The sequence below is a fragment of the Crocodylus siamensis genome, chromosome 2 (assembly GCF_052110815.1).
Source record: "Crocodylus siamensis isolate JL-2025a chromosome 2, ASM5211081v1, whole genome shotgun sequence".
NCBI classification, from domain to species: domain Eukaryota; kingdom Metazoa; phylum Chordata; order Crocodylia; family Crocodylidae; genus Crocodylus; species Crocodylus siamensis.
The window spans coordinates 245632977-245652573 of record NC_143396.1 but is presented as its reverse complement, the minus strand read 5'-3'; the positions used below and the strand labels follow the sequence as shown (position 1 = coordinate 245652573).

Below are 19597 nucleotides of genomic sequence, written 5' to 3'. Positions count from 1 at the left end.
CGGACTAAGGCACTTAAAGGGGCACTTAAGGGAGCCCACCCCCGCCCCAGCCCGGGCACAATCTGTGGGCAAGGCAAGAGCCCCCAAGGGCACACTTGCCTGCCTGTACACTAATGCCAGAAGCCTGGGCAAGAAGCAGGACGAGCTCGTCCTCCTGCTCAGTGCAAAGAAATATGATGTCATTGGGATAACGGAGACCTGGTGGGACTCCACCCATGACTGGACCATGGGTATAGAGGGCTATACCCTGTACAGGAGGGATCGTGTTGGCAAAAGGGGCGGGGGTGTAGCTCTCAATGTGAAGGAAAGCTACATGTCCCTGCAAGCTCATGTTGGCGACCGGCATGGACAGCTAGAGACCCTCTGGGTAAAAATTCGTGGTGAATTCGGCACAGGGGACACAACGGTGGGAGTCTACTGCAGACCTCCCACTCAAAGTCCTGAGCTTGACCAGGAGTTCGCCCGGGAACTGACTGAGGCCGCTTGCTCCAGGACCTTGGTTGTCATGGGTGACTTCAATTACCCAGACATCTCGTGGGAAGATCACTCAGCTAAATCTGAGCGGGCGCAAAGCTTTCTCTCGTGCGTGGATGACCTCTACCTGACTCAAGAAGTCTATGGGCCAACGAGAGGCAAAGCGCTGCTCGACCTGGTACTGGCTATGGGGGACGACCTAATCGGCGACCTAGTGATTGATGGGAAGTTGGGTGACAGCGACCACGAGCTGATCACCTTCACCATCCGCCATAAAGCTGGCAAGTCAGTCAGCAACACAGAAGTCCCTGACATCAGAAAAGCCGACTTTGACAAGCTCAAGAGGCTAGTCGGTCAGGCCCTCAGGGACCATGACCCCAGGGAGATAGGAGTTCAAGAAGAGTGGCTCCTTCTCAAGGAAGCGATCCACAGTGCACAAGCTAAATCTATTCCAACATGGAGGAAAGGCAGCAAGAAGGCACAGCAGCCCCCCTGGCTCTCCAGAGACCTAGCGGACCTCCTGTGGCTAAAAAGGAAAGCCTACAAAGGATGGAGGACGGGATTCACCTCCAAGGAGGATTACTCTGCGCTGGTCCGGTCCTGCAGGGACCAAACCAGGAAAGCCAAGGCTGCAACTGAACTCCAACTAGCTTCAGGCATCAAGGACAACAAAAAGTCCTTTTTCAGATATGTGGGGAGCCGCAGGAAAAGCAAGGGCAACGTTGGACCCCTGCTAAACCAGATGGGGCAACTGGCAACTGACACCCAGGAAAAAGCCAACCTATTAAATAGGTACTTTGCGTCAGTCTTTCATCAGTCACACGGGATGCCCATGCCTGCTGTGGGACAGGGAAATCTGGGTGAGGGGGATCCCCTACCCTCCATCAATGCTGACCTCATGAAGGAACACCTTGAGAAGCTGGATACCTTCAAGTCAGCTGGCCCTGACAATCTGCACCCCAGGGTACTCAAGGAGCTGGCGAGCGTCATAGCCCAGCCCCTGGCACGGATCTTTGAAAACTCCTGGCACTCTGGTGTAGTGCCCAAAGACTGGAAGAAGGCCAATGTGGTGCCGATCTTCAAGAAAGGGAGGAGAGTGGATCTGGCTAACTACAGGCCCATTAGCCTGACTTCTATCCTGGGGAAGATCTTAGAAAAGTTTATTAAGGAGGCCATCCTTGATGGACTGGCCCAGGCTAACATTCTAAGGGATAGCCAGCACAGGTTTGTTGTGGGTAGGTCTTGTTTGAATCTCATTTCCTTCTATGACCAGGTGACCTATCACCTGGACAAGAGAGAAGAGATTGATGTCATATATCTGGACTTCAAAAAAGCTTTTGATCTGGTATCCCATGATCACTTCTTGGCCAAACTGCCCAGCTGTGGCCTTGGCTCCACCACGATCCGCTGGCTGGGAAATTGGCTTCGTGGTCAGACCCAGAAGGTTGTGATTGATGGCAGTCACTCATCATGGTGCCCTGTGACCAGTGGGGTCCTGGGACCCATCCTGTTCAACATCTTCATTAATGATGTGGACATTGGAGTCAGGAGTGGACTGGCCAAGTTCGCCAATGACACCAAACTTTGGGGCAAAGCATCCACGCCAGAAGATAGGCGGGTGATCCAGGCTGACCTGGACAAGCTCAGCAAATGGGCCGACGAGAACCTCATGGTGTTTAACACTGATAAATGCAAGGTACTCCACCTTTGGAGGAAAAACCTGCAGCACCCTTATAGGCTCGGCAGTGCTACTTTGGTTAGCACTACAGAAGAAAGAGACTTGGGGGTCATCATTGACCACAAGATGAACATGAGCCTGCAATGCGATGCGGTGGCTAGTAAAGCGACCAAAATGCTGGCGTGAATCCATAGATGCTTCTCGAGCAAATCCCGGGACGTCATTCTCCCCTTGTACTCGGCCTTGGTGAGGCCGCAGCTGGAGTACTGCGTCCAGTTTTGGGCTCCACAATTCAAAAAGGATGTGGAGAAGCTTGAGAGAGTCCAGAGGAGAGCCACACGCATGATCAGAGGTCAGGAAAACAGATCTTACGATGACAGGCTGAGAGCCACGGGACTCTTTAGCCTGGAAAAGCGCAGGCTCAGGGGTGATCTGATGGCCACCTATAAGTTTATCAGGGGTGAACACCAGGATCTGGGGGAACGTCTGTTCACCAGTGCGCCCCAAGGGATGACGAGGTCGAACAGTCACAAACTCCTGCAAGACCGTTTCAGGCTGGACATAAGGAAGAATTTCTTTACTGTCCGAGCCCCCAAGGTCTGGAACAGCCTGCCAGCGGAGGTGGTTCAAGCACCTACATTGAACACCTTCAAGAGTAAATTGGATGCTTTGCTGGGATCCTATGACCCCAGCTGACTTCCTGCCCTTTGGGCAGGGGGCTGGACTCTATGATCTCCCAAAGTCCCTTCCAGCCCTAATGTCTATGAAATCCCCAAAGGCCCAATCCCTGCATCTATTCCCTGCTAACAACTCCTAATTAAATTAGTATTAAGTCTGTATATGGCAGGATTTCAGCATGGCAGGATTTCATCAACAGATTGTCCCTTCTGACTTCTAAAAATATATTAATGGAGGTAAGAGAACAGAAGAACTGTTTAAAAGCTAACTGGGATAGATGTATGAGCATCTATTTGTTTATCAACAATTCTAAACAAATGTTGAGTCATTTTAATTCCATGAGCAATGAGCCAAAAATTTTATTTTCCCCCCCATTAGAGAGTCAGCAATATATGACCAATGCCACAATCTACTGATGTTCTTCCACTTTCACAGCTGGGAATCATCTCCTTCAGAATACAGGAAAATGTTCTTTTTACTAGTCCTCTCTTATTAATGGCTCTCATACAAAGATAAATTTTCTATAGCAGCTCCCATTTTTAAGGTAACTAAAGACAAACAAAATAAAAGTTTGGACACACTGCAAAAATAAAGTATCTTGTTCAGAAATTCTTAAATGAAAATGAAATGGGAGGTAGGGAAAATAAATATAAGCCACATAACAGGCAAGTGAAAATAGCATAAGAAACCAGAAACACCAACTATACACACAAACCTTTTCTCACAATGCTATACTTTCTTTCAGTTACAGATAGAAAGTGGTTTCCAAAATACACAGATCAGGTGTGGGAATCTGGAAGAAGTAAAAAGGGAAGTTGATTGGCTTCTCCTGTGGTAGGACAGTTGTATGGGAGTGACAGAAGGACAGCACCACCCAACTGCAATTACAACGACCGACTAAGAAGTAGCCTTGATAGACTTTTCCAAGACAAATATCCAATTTCCTAAAATGGAAGGATTCGTGTTTGGGACTGATGTATAAACATACAAAAAAATACTGTTCCTACATTGGTTGCAAAGTAATTATGTGCCTAAACCACACTGGTTCTCAACCGTTTTAGATTCACTCCTCAATAGACTTAATGCACCCCTCAAAGAACGTAGTTTTCACTCAATTTAAGAGTGCAGAAAAATAATAGAACAATCCTTCTGTTGCAAAGAACTTACAAAGACTACAACAGGTCAAAATAGATTAATACTATAACAGCGCATATAGAAGTGACAATTTTCACCTGATCTGACCACAGGAAGCAATCTATAGCCATAACCAAATGCAAACTGCAGACAGCTTCAAAAATGGTCGACTGGGCGAAACCTGAACCCTCATTACATGAGGGGTCAGATTAAGACATTTAAAAACAAAGCATCTTCTGCAACTTCTGTCTACAGTGCCTCCCAGCCTCCAGCTGTTTTCATAATGGGAGGCGGGAAAAGAGAGAAGAGGGAAATTCCAGTATCAAAAAATAACATGCTGGAAAAAAGCAGCACAGAGCACACATTTGGAGCATGCCCTGAAGCAACTGGAGGCTGGGTCCTTCAGAGACACTCTGGCACCTGGTCAGAGCGTCTCTATGGCTGCCCTGCGCCCATGCTGGCTTGGCATACTGAGGCAAAGAGTAGTGGGGCAACGCTGCAGCAGCAGCAGCTTGGACCCAGGCTCTGTCCCGCATAAGTCAGGATGTGGGCGGGGGGACGCTGTGGGGGTGGGCGGGACTGTATGGGGTGGGGGGCTGCTCAGGAGGGTGGGTTTTCCACCCACCCGCACAGCCCCCAAGCAGCCAAAAATGGCCTTTGGGATGCTCATGGCCCGCTGCAGGCACAGCCCCCTGGCAGCATACAGCACCACCTTAGACCCAGGGGCTGCACATGGTGCTGGCCTGGTCCACTGGCACAGGCCCTCAAACAGGACCGGGCCACTCTTGCTGTTCACCTGGGACCCCCGGCACCACACACACTGGCCATGCACCCTCAGGTCAGGCCGGGTCCTGCCTGCATGGAGCCAGCCTGGTCCAGCCCAAAGGGCACATGGAGGCAGGAGCTTACCTGGATCAATAGCATGCAGCTTGTGATCAATAGCATGTGATGCCAGGAGCCACAGGTGGCAGAAAGAGCAGCCTGGTTCTCCCTGAGCAGGTATAGGCTCTGGGTCTGAGTCAACAATGCGCCAAGAGGTCTCTGCCAGGAGGAGGTATGAGCACCCCAACAGCCGCTGCAGCTGCTGCAAGGGGGGGCTGTGCACCATGCAGGGGACCTACCTCTCCCAAGCAGTCCCTCCCACACCCATAAGCTCCATGAGAATCCACCCACAAACCCTACACCCATAAACTATCCCCCATAAACCCCACCACCGACATACCCCACACCACCCCAAACCCCAGCACAAACCCCACACTAACCCCTATTCACCCACACCCGCCCCAAACCCACCCACTACCACACTGCAGCCCTGCCCTGTACCCACACCAGTGGTTGGACATGTGGCCCCCACCTGGATGGCTCCAGGTCCCAGGAACCACTTGGGTGAGTGATGGGCTGAGGGGAGAGTGGGAGGTGGCAGCAGGGGTGTGTGCAAGAGAGAGAGAGAGAAAGATTGGGGTCAGGGGTGGGGGAGCACTCCAGGTAGGATGTTCCCCTTTGATCAGCCTGTGCAGTGGGAGGCTGGCCTGGAAGAGAAGGGGCTTGCCCAGCCCAGACCCTGATTTGAAGGGTTCCCAGAAACAGCATGAGGATTGCTGGAGCCTAGGCACAGGCACAGGGAACAGAATAGCAAAGGCGGGCACTACTCAGAGCCACAAAGCAACAGGTGGAACAGCTGAAGCTGGACTCATGTCCTGGTGCTGGGGCAGAACTGCTACCAGGAAGGTGCTAGTGGGAGCAGGCAGGAGCTGCTGGTCAGGAGTGAGCGGCACTAGTAGGGCTCTGGGTTAAGAGTATGGGCAGGACACCAGCATAACAGTGTTGCTCAGCATCCCACATCCTGGTAAGTGAAGGGGACAGGAGCAGCTCTGATTTTCTTATGATAACAAAAGCAAATGCCAAAGTGTATAGATATTTAGAATTAATTTTATGATGATGATAGAGGCAAATTCCAAATTGCTCTAAAATTGTAAATAGATCATTAAAACATTGCTCAACTGATCTATGTATAGTGGCATTTCATTTTAATTGTGGAAGAACATGGATTTGAGGTATATGAGTAAGAGAATTTGGGGGAGGGTCGGGGGGGAGTGTTACTCAGAGAATTTGCAATTTTTAAACAGGGAACACCAGGATCTCTGCTAGTGAGGCAAGTGGCAGGACTGGGCACAGGAGCCTGCCCAGGCCAGCAGTGGGGACCCAGATGGATGGCAAACGAGGTGGCTGACTCCCTGGCCATTTGGGACCAGGAGGACATGCTTCGACAGTTCAAAGTGGGTCACCACAAAGAGCACATCTTCTGGGCGATAGCTGCCCAGATGGCAGAGCAGGGACACCAGAAGATGCGACAACAGTACCGCCTGAAGGCCAACTGTGAGGCCACGGCCCACTGGCAGATGGCCCAGAGGTGCAGGCAGCTCTGCTACAGGTCTGGCAGGCTTGCAGCCATGGGACCGCAGCAGGTGGCAGCCAAGGGAACAGATGCTGTTGCAGTTGGCAGCAAGTCACAGCCAGGCAGCACTCCCCATCGGCAGACTAGATTAGGGCCGCTTCAGTAGTCCAGCTGGCACAAGCGAGTAGCATCCCCAGATATTAGCTGGCCAGGCCACAGAAGCTCCTATGGGCAAGTAGCCGTGAGCTGCTCACCAGGGCAGCTTTTTATACTGCCTCTAGCTCCCCCTGAATGCAGATCTGAGAAGAGCTTGGCAGGGTCAGTTTGCCCCAAGTGGCACAACTTACTCCACACCAAAGTGTATGTTTAGGCACGTGTGCTGAGGCACAAATCTGGCATAAATCTGTGCCGCTATCTGAGCTGCTGCCAGCTGTAACTATCTTATAGTTTTTAGCAAAGACTTTATATTATTTTCTCTTTTTTTGTGCAACTCCCGCGCGGCGCTCTCACATTTATGTAACCTTGAAGTAGACTGTTAATCAAAATGAACGCTTTGTACTTCTCTCCACTGGCATTAAGCTACACATGCGCATTCTGTAAATTTCATTTCTTATCTAGAAGTGTCATTTCTGCAGAAATGAAACTTATGTAGAAAATCTGCCTAGCAATAATTATGTAAAAGAAAATTATCCTATCTGTATACTATAGTTAGTGTCATAGAGGCAGTCCAACAAACATTTATAAAAGAGGCAAAAAGCAGGAAGCAGCAGAGACGACAACTGGAAAACTCTGTGGGCCTGATCACCCCACAGACCGGTTCTCAGCCTCCCCGCCTGGGCGTATCCCAGCGAAGATAAAGGCCTCAGAAATCCGACAACAGACAACGATTCACTGTGTTACAGCATTGCTTTGTGTTTCCCAATTATGAGCCGTTGACCAGTTCTGGGACTTAAGGAGTCGGCAGCCGCACCTAGCTTTGGACTTGTTCCACTGTTGGAACGCAAGGGCTGGCTCTGGAACCTCGTGAACCAACGGACACCCTATAGAATATCCCATTCATGAGCTGTTGACCAGTTCTGGGACTACGGAGTCGGCAGCTGCCGGCTCTGGAACCCCGTGAACCAACAGACCCCTTTAGTATCCAGCATACTGTAACTGAAGAAACATCGGAGACTCCGCTTCTCGACTGCCTCTCATCGTAGCTTAGACAGTATATCTACGCTCGCTATACTTGTATTTACTGCAACTTCGTTCCAACCGGCCTCCCCTCTTACTTGTAAGAGGGTGAGGCCAGGTGAGTGAATAAATCTTTTTATTTTACTCTATATCTACTCCGTAATAACTTTTATGACTAATATTCCATATCAATGAGCCGTTGACCAGTTCTGGGACTTAAGGAGCCGGCAGCTGCACCTAGCTTTGGACTAGCTCCACTGTTGGAACACAAGGGCTGGCTCTGGAACCTCGTGAACCAACGGACACCCTATAGATTAAGAGACACTAACAACTTACTCTAAGTCGTCTACTTGTGCCAACTCGGCGAACCTCGAGGGCGGCTAAGAGCTACCTCAATCCCGCCCCACAAGCCACGCGCTCGCACAGCTCCGCAAAGCCCGCAGCTCCCCTAAGCGGTGCCGGAGCCGCTAGCCCGGCATTTCGCCACACCAGCGTATGTGCCTGCATGTGTGGATGCACCCTCTAGGCATTTCCAGACGTGCAGCCTGCAGCACCACAGATCTGTCTGCAGTGCCACAAACCACATGCACTGCACATGCAGGCATTTGCCACACTGCTAATTTGCAGCGCAGCAGGGGGTTTTCTGACACCAGTGTCAAAAGACCTGTGCCTGAAAAACTGGGGCAGTGCACATGACAGGAGTGTGTGCAGCCCAAAACCAGAGCCTGGCTGGCCAGACCTATGCTCTGGCTACCTACCAGGCTCCGCAAACCAGGATCACCACCACTGGACCCCCAGGAGGCCCCCAGAACCCCAGGCAAGGCTGCTGGGAGGAACAGCTGCAGCTGGACTCGGGTCCTGGTGCAGCCTCCCCTACCCCACCCAGGGCAACTTGCTGCACTCCAGAGCATGTATGCAGCGGCATTCCCCAGGGACAATTAGCAACAGCACAAATAAGTGCTGCTGCCAGTTGCCCCCAGGGAACACACGTTCCCACTTGTGGGGACACACCCTCTGGCCACGTCCAGGTGAGCACGGACGTGCATATGTGACACCACACACCTGTTTGTGGTGCCATGCACCACACATGCAGGCATTCCCTGCACCGCTATCTTGCAGCACAGGGGAGGGGGGAGATGGTTTGACAGTTTGGAGATCCCAGGGTCAAAAAACCGCACACCACAAGCCAAAAACAAGTGGAGCACTGCACGTGGCAGTAGTACACACCACCCAAAACCTGGCTGGCTGGCACCACACTAAGGAGGATCGTTGGGGAAGCGCTGAGGACCCAGAGGGGAAGGGAATCAGATGTCGAAGGTGAGTGGTTGCTCCTTAAGGAGACGATCCTCCATGCCCAAAGGGAGGTAATCCCAACAAGGGTCAAAGGGAGCAGGAGGGCACATAAACCCCATGGCTCACTAAGAGCATCCAGGAATGCCTCCTTGCTAAAAGGGAGGCATATACCCAATGGAGAGATGGGGTCATCACCAAGAAGGACTATGTTACAGTCGCCCGAGGATGTAGGGGGGCAGTCAGGAAGGCCAAGGCAGAGTTGGAGATAGGACTAGCTTCCCGGATTAAGGACAATAAGAAGTCCTTCTTCAAATACATAGGGGGTAAAAAGAGGGTCCCGGGTAATGTGGGGCCCCTGCAGGACACAATGGGCAACTTAGTCATCACGCCAGATGACAAAGCTAACATATTTAACGATTTCTTTGCCTCTGTCTTCCTAAGTAGGGACCAGTTCAGCCACCTCCCTGCTGGGCCCCCCTCGGGCCCCGAGAGAGACACGCCTGGGCCAGGGGTTAGCGAGGAGTTAGTTAGGGTACTTCTGGAGAGGCTGGACGTGTTCAAGTCCGCTGGTCCGGACGATCTTCACCCTAGGGTTCTACAGGAACTGGCCGAGGTCATTGCGGGACCCCTGGCGCGGCTCTATGAGCACTCGTGGTGCTCTGGCGAGGTGCCGGAGGACTGGAAGAGGGCCAATGTGGTCCCTATCTTCAAAAAGGGAAAAAAAGAGGACCCGGGAAATTACAGGCCAGTTAGTCTGACCTCAATCCCGGGTAAGCTCTTTGAAAAAATTATCCTGGCACACATCCAGGAGGGCCTTGCGGGGGAATGCATGCTCAGGGGCAACCAACATGGGTTCATCAGTGGCAGGTCTTGTCAGACCAACCTGGTGGCCTTTTACGATCAGGTCACCAAATCATTAGACGCAGGGGTTGCTGTGGATGTAGTCTTTCTGGACTTCCGGAAGGCTTTCGACACTGTCTCTCACCCTGTCCTCATCAAAAAGCTGGGAGACTGTGGTGTCGATGCCCACACGGTCAAATGGGTCGCCAACTGGTTGGAGGGCCGCACCCAGAGGGTGGTAGTGGATGGGTTCTTCTCGACCTGGAAGGATGTGGGCAGTGGGGTTCCGCAGGGCTCGGTCCTCGGGCCCGCACTGTTCAACATCTTCATCAGTGACTTGGATGACGGGGTGGAAAGCACCCTGTTCAAGTTTGCTGATGACACTAAGATGTGGGGGGATGTGGGTGCACTAGAAGGGTGCAATAGGCTACAAGCTGACCTTGACAGGTTGCAACGGTGGGCGGATGAGAATAGGATGGGGTTTAACACTGATAAGTGCAAGGTGTTGCACATGGGGAGGAAGAACCGGCACCACACTTACAGGTTGGGGAACTCCCCTCTTGCCAGCACGGAGACGGAAAAGGATCTTGGAGTCGTCATTGACTCCACGATGAACATGGGCCGGCAGTGTGGGGAGGCAGTCAAGAAGGCCAACCGTACCCTGTCATGCATCCACAGATGCATCTCGAGCAGGTCCAGGGAGGTGATCCTCCCCCTCTATGCGGCACTGGTCAGGCCGCAGCTGGAGTACTGCGTCCAGTTCTGGGCGCCACACTTCAAGAGGGACGTGGACAATATGGAAAGAGTTCAGAGGAGGGCCACTCGTATGATCAGGGGTCAGCAGGGCAGGCCTTATGAGGAGAGGCTACGGGACCTGAACCTGTTTAGCCTCCACAAGAGAAGGTTAAGGGGGGACCTTGTGGCCTGCTACAAACTGGTCAGGGGGGATCAGCAGGTATTGGGGGAGTCCCTGTTCCCCCGTGCGCTGCCAGGAGTGACCAGGAATAACGGTCACAAACTGGCGGAGGGTAAGTTTAGATTAGATATTAGGAGGCGCTACTTCACAGTCAGGGCGGCTAGGGCCTGGAACCAGCTTCCAGGGGAAGTGGTGCAGGCTCCTAGCCTGGGGATTTTTAAAAGGAAGTTAGATGAGCACCTTGCCGGGGTCATCTGACCCCGGTGCTCTTTCCTGCTAAGGCAGGGGGTCGGACTAGATGATCTACCTAGGTCCCTTCCGACTCTAGCTACTATGAAACTATGAAACTCCAGGTGCCAGCCAGGCTCTCTGCTGCAGGAATACCCCACTCAGGGTAACCTGCTGTATGCCAGAGCACACGTGGCACAAGGTGTGCTGCTGCTATTTGTCCCCAGGGAAACAAACGTTTGCACTCCTCTGCACGTGGCCTCTGGTTGTACATCTTATCTATCTTGTTAATCATGTTTGTACACCTAACTGCAGCACCCTGGTTGAGAATCACTGGTCTAAATCAATCTCTCTTCAAATCCTCTATTAACAAAAGGAACATAACACAAGTTTAAAAGAAAGCTAATTTTATATTTCAACAGTGATGCAGTGCAGAACTGTCATTCAAACCAACTACCTGACCCTTACATGTTCATCTTAATACCAAAACTTCTCATTTTGAAGAATGTCCAATGTTTCATTTTGCTCAGTAAAAAAATGCAATATGCACTGCAAGAAGAATCTCTCTGCAGCACAGTATTTCTTGGGTACATAGTAAATTGAAACTTAAGAGCTCTCTTTCATTTAATAATTTGCTAAAAGTCAATGCATCTTGGCAAACCCTTTATATGTTTAAAGAACTAGAACTTCTTTCATATTTAAACATACACGTGAAAAACTGAACAAGTTTTACTTAGGAATTAAAAGCCATGAAGTTGGCTTTTTCATTTGTGGACATATCAATATAAATTGTTTTTATTGCCAGAAGTCAATTTTACAAACCAAACTATCAATAATCTAACAGAAGCACTGAATTATAACTGGCCACAAGCATGCTGTAAAGAAATAAAGATGATGTTTTTCAAGTTTTTATATCTGGAGAGAAATGAAATCTAAAATGAAGTAATACAAACAAACTATATTTTAAGATCGAACCACTATGACATCCCAAATTTATGTATGCGTTTGGTTTTATTGTTATGTCAGGTCTTACCAAGACATTCCATGCTGGTAATCCAAAATATGAACCAAAAAAGCAAGTACATATTAATTAGCATTGTGTAGGTCTCTTATTTAAAAACCCACAATCAAAAGACTTCAAGATGTGTATAATTTTTTTTAACAGGCAGGATTGTTAAAGGTTCTTAATTTGGATTCTGTAGAACAGATTTTTGGATAGATTTACAAAACTTAATATTAAAGCGTTTTCAAATAATAACAAGTGTTTTCAAAGTAGTTTTAATTTATTTTTAATGTTAAACAAACTATTGCATTGCTCTCAAACCACATGAAACAATCATTCTACTTTCCAGGAATCATACAGTTAAAGAAACGTAAGTTATTGAAAATTAGCAATTTGGAGAAATGGGTCAAGGCTGTTTCAGTTACTATAAGTGCTCATGAAGCCCCTTCCCAATTCCTGTGATTTTGCTATAGTTTTGTTTTGGGAAATGGGAATTAGCCAAACAAACACTAACCCTGATTCTGATCCTGCAAGCTTACCCATGTGAAGAGATCCCTGCCCCACCGCTCCTTGCCCCCCTCCAAAAAGTCAATGAGTCTCCACATGCATGCAGAGGTCAGTCTACAGTAAGCTACTTGCGCAACTGAGACCTAATTTAACTATTTCTCCTAGACATGATATCTATGAAGATGGATTTCTATACCCAGGTGGAGCTCAACTGACTAAAAGGTCAGGACCCACGAATAATACAGGGTACACGCCGAAACTGACTATAGAGTACTGGGAAAAACACGGGGAAAACAAACTGAGAAGAAAGATTTGTTTTTTCCTCTAATTTCTTTCTTACTGCAGTAATTAGATGTTACTTGTGTAACAGTAAATTTAAAAATCAAACTTTGTGAACTTTTTGAAGTTAACAGTGGCCTTTTAAAGTCCTGCAGGATACACAGAAGTGAAACTGACCTGTCTTGTTTCACTGTTTTAAGTTAAAGGAAATGAAATGCAAAATTACGAAGTGGTGAAAAGTAACATCTTTTCCAAAACCTCTTTAGTTTTACTAATAATAGTATATCTTTAATTATTATAAGCATCCTTATTTTTATTAAACACACTTTATTTTGAGACTGGCCCTCTACAATAGGTTTTTTTTTTTACATACATCTACCTATAAATACATAGCTTATGTGCCTATTATAACACTAATAGGCAATAAAAAGTGGGTAACAGACTAAATACAAAATCTCACCTGCTGTTGTTGACTTTCCAACTCCACCTTTACCAGAAGCCAAAACCAGGACCTGCTTAACTCCTTCTATTGGCTTTTGTTTTGGAAGTCCTCGAGACATGATTTGAGCACGCTTTTCTTTCAGGAACTCATCGCTGGTATTTGATGACTTCAAAAGAAAAACAGTGTGTTACAGGCTTACATCAAGATGTGTTACTGCCACACAAGCCAGAGACTCACAGAAGACTCCCCTCCAAAGGGGACCCTAGGAGGTCTTAGTCCAACCCCTGCTCAAAACAAAACCACCCCGACTCCATCACCCGGGCCTTAAACACCTCCAACGACAGAGACCCCACCACCACCTCCCTGGGTAGCCTGCTCCAGTGCTTCATCACCCTGCCAGAGAGCAACATTTCCCTGGTATCCGACCTCAACTTCCCTCGCTGCAACGTGAGGGCGGGACCGTGCTCTTCTCCCCCAACAACACGGATCCGGGGCTGCTGCCAAAAGCCCGCGCGGCGGCAACGGGCCAGGCCATCACCCGCGTGTGGCTGGTGGCTCTTCAAGGGACCGCCCCGAGCTCCTGTATAGCGAGCGCGCGGGGCTACAAGGAGCCGCCCGGGCTCTGCCTGCAGCCGCCTCCCCACGCTGCCGGGCCCTCTCTGCCGCCCTGCTAAGGCCCCTCTCTCACCGCGGGACGGGAGCACAAGCCCGGGCCGCCGCCGAGAAATACGCGAGGCCACAGCGTCCGCAGCCCGGCGCGGGCAACCGCCATCGCCATCGCCGCCGCCTCCCGCTGCCGGCGCCTAGCGATGGCGCAACTAAACCCCGCCCCGGCCCGGCCCGGCCCGGCGCCCGGGTGGCAGCGGGAAGGACGTCTTCCGGCCCCGGTAGACTTGGGCGGGGCTGTGCGGGATCCTCGAGAGCCAGTGAGGTGGTAGTGCGCAAGTTCCTCTCGCCGCGTGCGGGCAGAGGCCCGGCCCCGGCAGCAGAAGGCGAAGCTGAGCCGCCTTTCCCCCGGGCCCGAGCCCGAGCCCGAGCCCACAAAGCTGAGCGCCGCAGGGTCGGACCGTGGTGAAGAAGAGTACGGCCCCGCCGTGCCAAGGAGTCTCACGCAGCTGCGAATTAATGGGGGGCTGGGGACTGCCCCCCCATAAGAGACGAAAGCCCCCTGTCAGACTTCAAAATCGTAACGAGGGTCTCCGGTGGGATTGCTTCTTCACATAGGTAGATTTATCAATCAAAGAACCAGCTTAATTTTTTTTTTTTTTGCAGATCCCCCTCGAGTCCAAGTGTAATTTGAACCCTGGTTTCAAGTAGGGTGGCCATGACCTCTGTGCTTTATTGATACGAAACCCAACGCCTTTATGTTCTCTATGTTTCCCTTCAAGAGAAAACATATTTTTCTTTGGAAGAAAAAAACAGAGGACATAAAGGCATCAGGTTTCGAATCAATAGTGGACAGAGTAGCAGAAAACAGGAATGTTCTCTGTGATGGCCCCCCTATATCTCAGTTGATCCCCCTGCACTGATATATGAGGTTGTGAGTGCACCAGAATGCAGGACTCCAGCCAAAGCGTGCAGCTGCAGGCAGGAGGGTGCAGGGCACCCCAGGAGCATCTGCTTCTCCACCCATTAGCGTGTAGCTATCTTAGATCCCCACCAGACTGCCTCTGTGTTTGCAATGGGCTCGTGCTCCAGGTCATTCTCACTCCTTTGTGATACGGAATAAGGATAAAAACTTGATCCATATTTCAAGGGGCAGCCTCTGTTTTGATACTCAATGCTTGCTCTGCTTAGAAAACTAGTAGCCAGAGTGTTGCTACGGAATAGTTAATATGAGCAAAACTTAGGAGGTGCTTCAGGCAATGTCTGCTTGGTTTTTTGTTTTGTTTTTTTTTTAAATTAAGAAGATCTTTGTGAGAGAGACATCATCGTGTAGCAGCTGCAATTGAGTTTCCTGCTTTATCCTTTGTAGCCTCTGGAGGAGTTAGGACATATTAGACTAGGTAGAAAAAGGATTTTATTGTTATGGCAATTCCTGTGTCCTAGCATAACGTGGTATAAGTTAGTAGTCGTGTTGGTCTAAGGACATAGGCTGACAAGGTTCTTTGGGTAAATTCGATATCTTTTATTAGACCAACTAAAATAGTTGGGGAAATGATTTGCAAGCTTTTGGGTACAAACAGCTCTCATCAGGCTGAGGAAATGTCTCCAGTTGGTCTGTGCTCTTCCTGGATGGAACAGAATCCAGGAAGAGCACAGACGAACTGCAGGCGCTTCCTCAGCCTGACAAAAGGTGTTTGTACCCAAAAGCTTGCAAAGAAGAATTTTTTTCAACTATTTTAGTTGGTCTAATAAAAAATACCAGATTTACCCACAATCTGTGGAAGATTATTGGATGGTGACATCCCTTAATAAATTGGGCACACATTTTTCTTGGAGATGCTCTTTATTATCGTAAAAGGCAAGTTAATCACAAGATACTGGGAATCATGAAAGACCTATGGGATGCCCATATTTCCACAACATGGAATCATGGAGGATACACAACATTATAACAAACTTGACACAAGGGGCTCTATGATCTGGAAAGATTAAAAACCTCCCATTTAGGTAATGCCACCAAAATTAAAGTGTGATTTTACTGCTATTCTTGAAAGGCTTAATAAAAACTGCAAATCTCGATATCGCTCTATAAAATTCCACTCCTGGTTTTTCAATAGCTCTATCAAGTGGGATAACACAATGTTTCATTTTCATGCAAATTAATAAAGGTTTCCTTTAAGGAAGTACAGAAGAATGTTTTAAAGACTCCAAATTTGTAGTCTATTTTAATACAACCATGATTGCAATATAATTGGGGGGTTTTTGGATTAAATTAGATGTCTTGCATTTAAATGTATTCTTCTCTTGACCCTATTCAATTAAGGGCATCCTCCTGTGTCTAGAACAACTCACTGCCAAATTGGTGCTAATTCCAAAGTGAATTAGCACTTGAAAATGGATTACTAAAAATTGTTGAGTTGATTTATACTGTATAGGAAATAAGCAACTAAAAAGAGTATAAAGATTATGTGAACTTTTGAGGCTGACTTTCAAGGGTCCAGTGTTTCTGTTGTAGTGTCTTAACCTCTATGTAGTTACATATAGTTGTAATAATGTAATTAATTGGTAACATAGGCCCAGCCCTGAAAACTTTTACTCATATGAATAGGTCAATTTACTTGAGCCATAATTTAAATTTAAATCACTTTAAAAAAAGGTCATATAAAACTTAGTTGTACATTAAAAAATGTGAAATGCCCTTCCCCCTGCCTAGTTCATGAGCAGGGCATTGGGGCAAGGGGCACAAGCAGGGCATCCTGCCATTTACCCCCTGCCCTCATTTTGTTTTGAGCAGGCACAAACAGCCCCAGTCGCCTGCAAGTGCCTGCAGTGTGGGGTGCCAGGCAAGAAGTGAAGCAGGTGCCACTTTTCCTGCACTCCGCACCAGCTTGTAACCCACCCCTGTTGCCAGCTTGGGCCCTGTGCCGGCTCCGGGCTCACCCATCAGGGCTGTGCATGGCAGCAGCAGCTCCAGCCCCCCCGCCTGCCGTGCTGGGCTGTGTTTGCCACCACCGCCTCTGGGCTGTCCAGCACACAAGCTCTGGGCAGGGGGCAGCAGCCAACGATGCCTAGCACAGCAAGCAGTGGGGCTGCAGCTGCTGCCCATAGGCAAGCCCAGAGCTAATGCGGGGCCTGGGCTGCCTGTGGGGCTGGATTACAAGCTGGTGCTGGGGTGGGGGGGAAGTGGCCTCTCCCCCACCCCATGGCCAGCGCCCCACTCTGCAGTCACTCGCAGCCCGCCTGGGGCTGCCTGTGCCTGCTTAGGACAGCCCCATGCGGGCTAAGAGCAGCTGCAGCAGGGAGCGTGGGCCACGAGGCAGGCGAGGGGGCCACTTCTTCCCATGCTCTTTCCCTGCCCCTCCCCCCCACACCCCCCTTACCTGAGGTTCTGGTGCAAGGCAGCCAGGTGGGCAAGGCCTGGCGGGCCCTGCTATTGCAGAAGCCCACTGGACTTCCCTTGGATCCTACTGCCCCTGGTTCCTGTCATTTTTTACAGGAAACAGAGAGAAATATTAATTGTCTAAAATGTTTATTGGCTCCGGGGGTCAGATAGAATGGCCTCGCAGGCTGAATCTGGCCCGCAGGCTGTATTTTACCCACCCCTGCTATAAACTCAAATCAGCTTTGTTTTGAAAAGTAAATATTTGCAGGGGCAATCACTAAAGCATTTAGCTCAGCACAGTAGCCATCACAGGGCACAAGGAAATGCAATCTGAAGTAGGCAGGTTGTCAGACTATTTAGACCAGGTCAAATATTGGACAATAAGACTGATGTTGTATAAGAATGAACTGCTAATAATCTAAACTATGAAAAAAGATTGAATTGGGGTTTTTTGCTATATATATATTAAACAGTGTTGTGCTTATCTAAGAAGTAGTTCTGGGAAGCACTGTACTTCAGTCAGGAGCTATGTCTTTTGGAGTTCCTAGGAAGTGAAAACCCTGCAGCAGTTCCCAAGGGGTGCCCATGGGCACCATGGATAAAACTTAAAAAGAATACAAAGTAAAAGGAAGCTGCATTTTGAAGTTGTGGATCTAATGCAATTTTAAGTAATGGATGAGATGATGGGATTGATCTAAATTCTAAACTTTAATATTTGTATTGGCACTCACTGCTTTTAAATTCAAATGTGCACATAACCGTTGGGAATGCCTGACCTAGGGGATTCTCTCTTAGAGAATAAGTTGCCTTTGCCCGCCCATCTGTGTATAGTCTATTGTATTGGCCAGTAGGAAGGACATGTTGTACTATTGTTTTCCCTTTGTCCCTTACTGCCTTGAACTGTGTCAGTTCTTATGCTCAGGAGAAAACAAGAATTATGGTTTTGTCTGGCTGGTTGTGTATACAGGGAAGGATTAGTTTAGATCTGATACCTTGATTTCATTTCATTTTTGATGAGTGGCATGAGAAAACATGCATAGTGAATGTGAATAGGTGTGATGCACATGTGAAACAATTCGAAATCTGTTGCTTTAACACCTCTCTATCATCATTGCTAATTATCCAGTGACTGCTAAAAGTAATCAACAATGAGACACATGCATACAGACAAAGAGACTGTAACAAGATTGTATCAGCAGATGCCTGACAAACAGAACCAAGGAGGTGATACTTCCCCTCTGTCAGACGCTGGTCAGACCGCAGTTGGAATACTGCATACAGTTTTGGGTGCCACACTTCAAGCGGGATGTGGATACTTTGGAAAGAGTCCAGAGAAGGGCCACTTGTATGGTTAAGGGCTTGCAGGCCAAGCCCTATGAGGAGAGACTAGGGCACCTGGACCTCTTCAGACTTGTCAAGAGAAGGTTGAGAGGCAACTTGTGGCTGCATATAAATTCATCATGGGGGCGCAGAAGAGAATTGGTGAGGCCCTTCTCAACAAGGTGCCCCTGGGGGGTCATAAGAAATAATGGCCGTAAGCTAGCAGAGAGCAGATTTAGACTGGACATTAGGAGGAACTTCTTCACAGTTAGGGTGGCCAAAATCTGGAATGGGCTCCCAAGGGAGCTGGTGCTCTCCCCTACCCTGGGGTTCTTCAAAAGGAGATTGGATGGGCATCTGGCTGGGGTCATCTGAACTCAGCACTCTTTCCTGCCTATGCAGGGGGTCGGACTCAGTAATCTATAGAGGTCCCTTCCAACCCTAACATCTATGACTCTATAAGAAAAATATTCCTCATCCTATTTTTTGCCAATTAATAAAACAACTATGTAATTTTGGCATATTTTATCACTATTCCACTGATTTATTTCATTCAATAGAATGTCTCATCTTAAATATTTGTCTACTGTGCTAAAATATCAACTGTTATTGGATCCAGCACAGTTGAGGACCCTTATGCCAACAGAGAAATTTTGTCCAATGTATCATTGCATAATATATACTATGGTTTCAAATATCCATGAAGAACAAAGAGAAGTTTCCTTCTAGTTTAATTCACAGCATTATTTTATTTAAAAAGCAAACAGATTTTGCTTGTAATGCACTGCCATACTCTGAATAACAACATATTAACAGGTATAATACATATAAAACAGAAAATGTAATGATATATTTCTTTTTCTTAGTCTCTTCTGCCAATACCCGGAGTAAAGAAAAGCATATGGAAATTGTTCCATGTAATTTAAAACTGGGACATTTTGCCACGCCCTAATGTAAGGGCAGAAGACTTTAATTTCTTAAGAGTCATGCCTTGCAAAATACGTTTGCGCTGCTCCCATATTTTGAACCCTAGTTAATGGTTTCTAATTTATTCTTGAGATCTAGGCTCCCCTTACTCATTTTAGTTCCCATCAAGCATAAATAGCTAGGTAACTTAATTGAAGTTATAGGCAGAGACTACTGAAAATCAGTCATTAAGTCTCTCCACTTAGTATAGCCTATTTTTGCAATAAATGCATCCAGGGTCAGATGCTAATTTTGCAGGGGTTTTTCAGCCATATGTGAC

General features: G+C 48.3%; 1 protein-coding gene across 1 annotated transcript in view; it reads right to left on the bottom strand.

Annotated features, from left to right (window-relative positions):
• Nucleotides 1–13871, bottom strand: part of NUBPL (NUBP iron-sulfur cluster assembly factor, mitochondrial) — a 225428-nt gene extending 211557 nt beyond the window's left edge. The window contains exons 1-2 of the mRNA XM_090033568.1: nt 13732–13871; nt 13062–13209 (exon numbers count right to left, since the gene is read on the bottom strand). Of these exons, the coding sequence (XP_089889694.1) occupies nt 13062–13209; nt 13732–13821 (238 nt within the window). The 5' untranslated portion in view covers nt 13822–13871. The remainder of the gene's footprint in view (nt 1–13061; nt 13210–13731) is intronic.
• Nucleotides 13872–19597: the final 5726 nt, after the last annotated feature.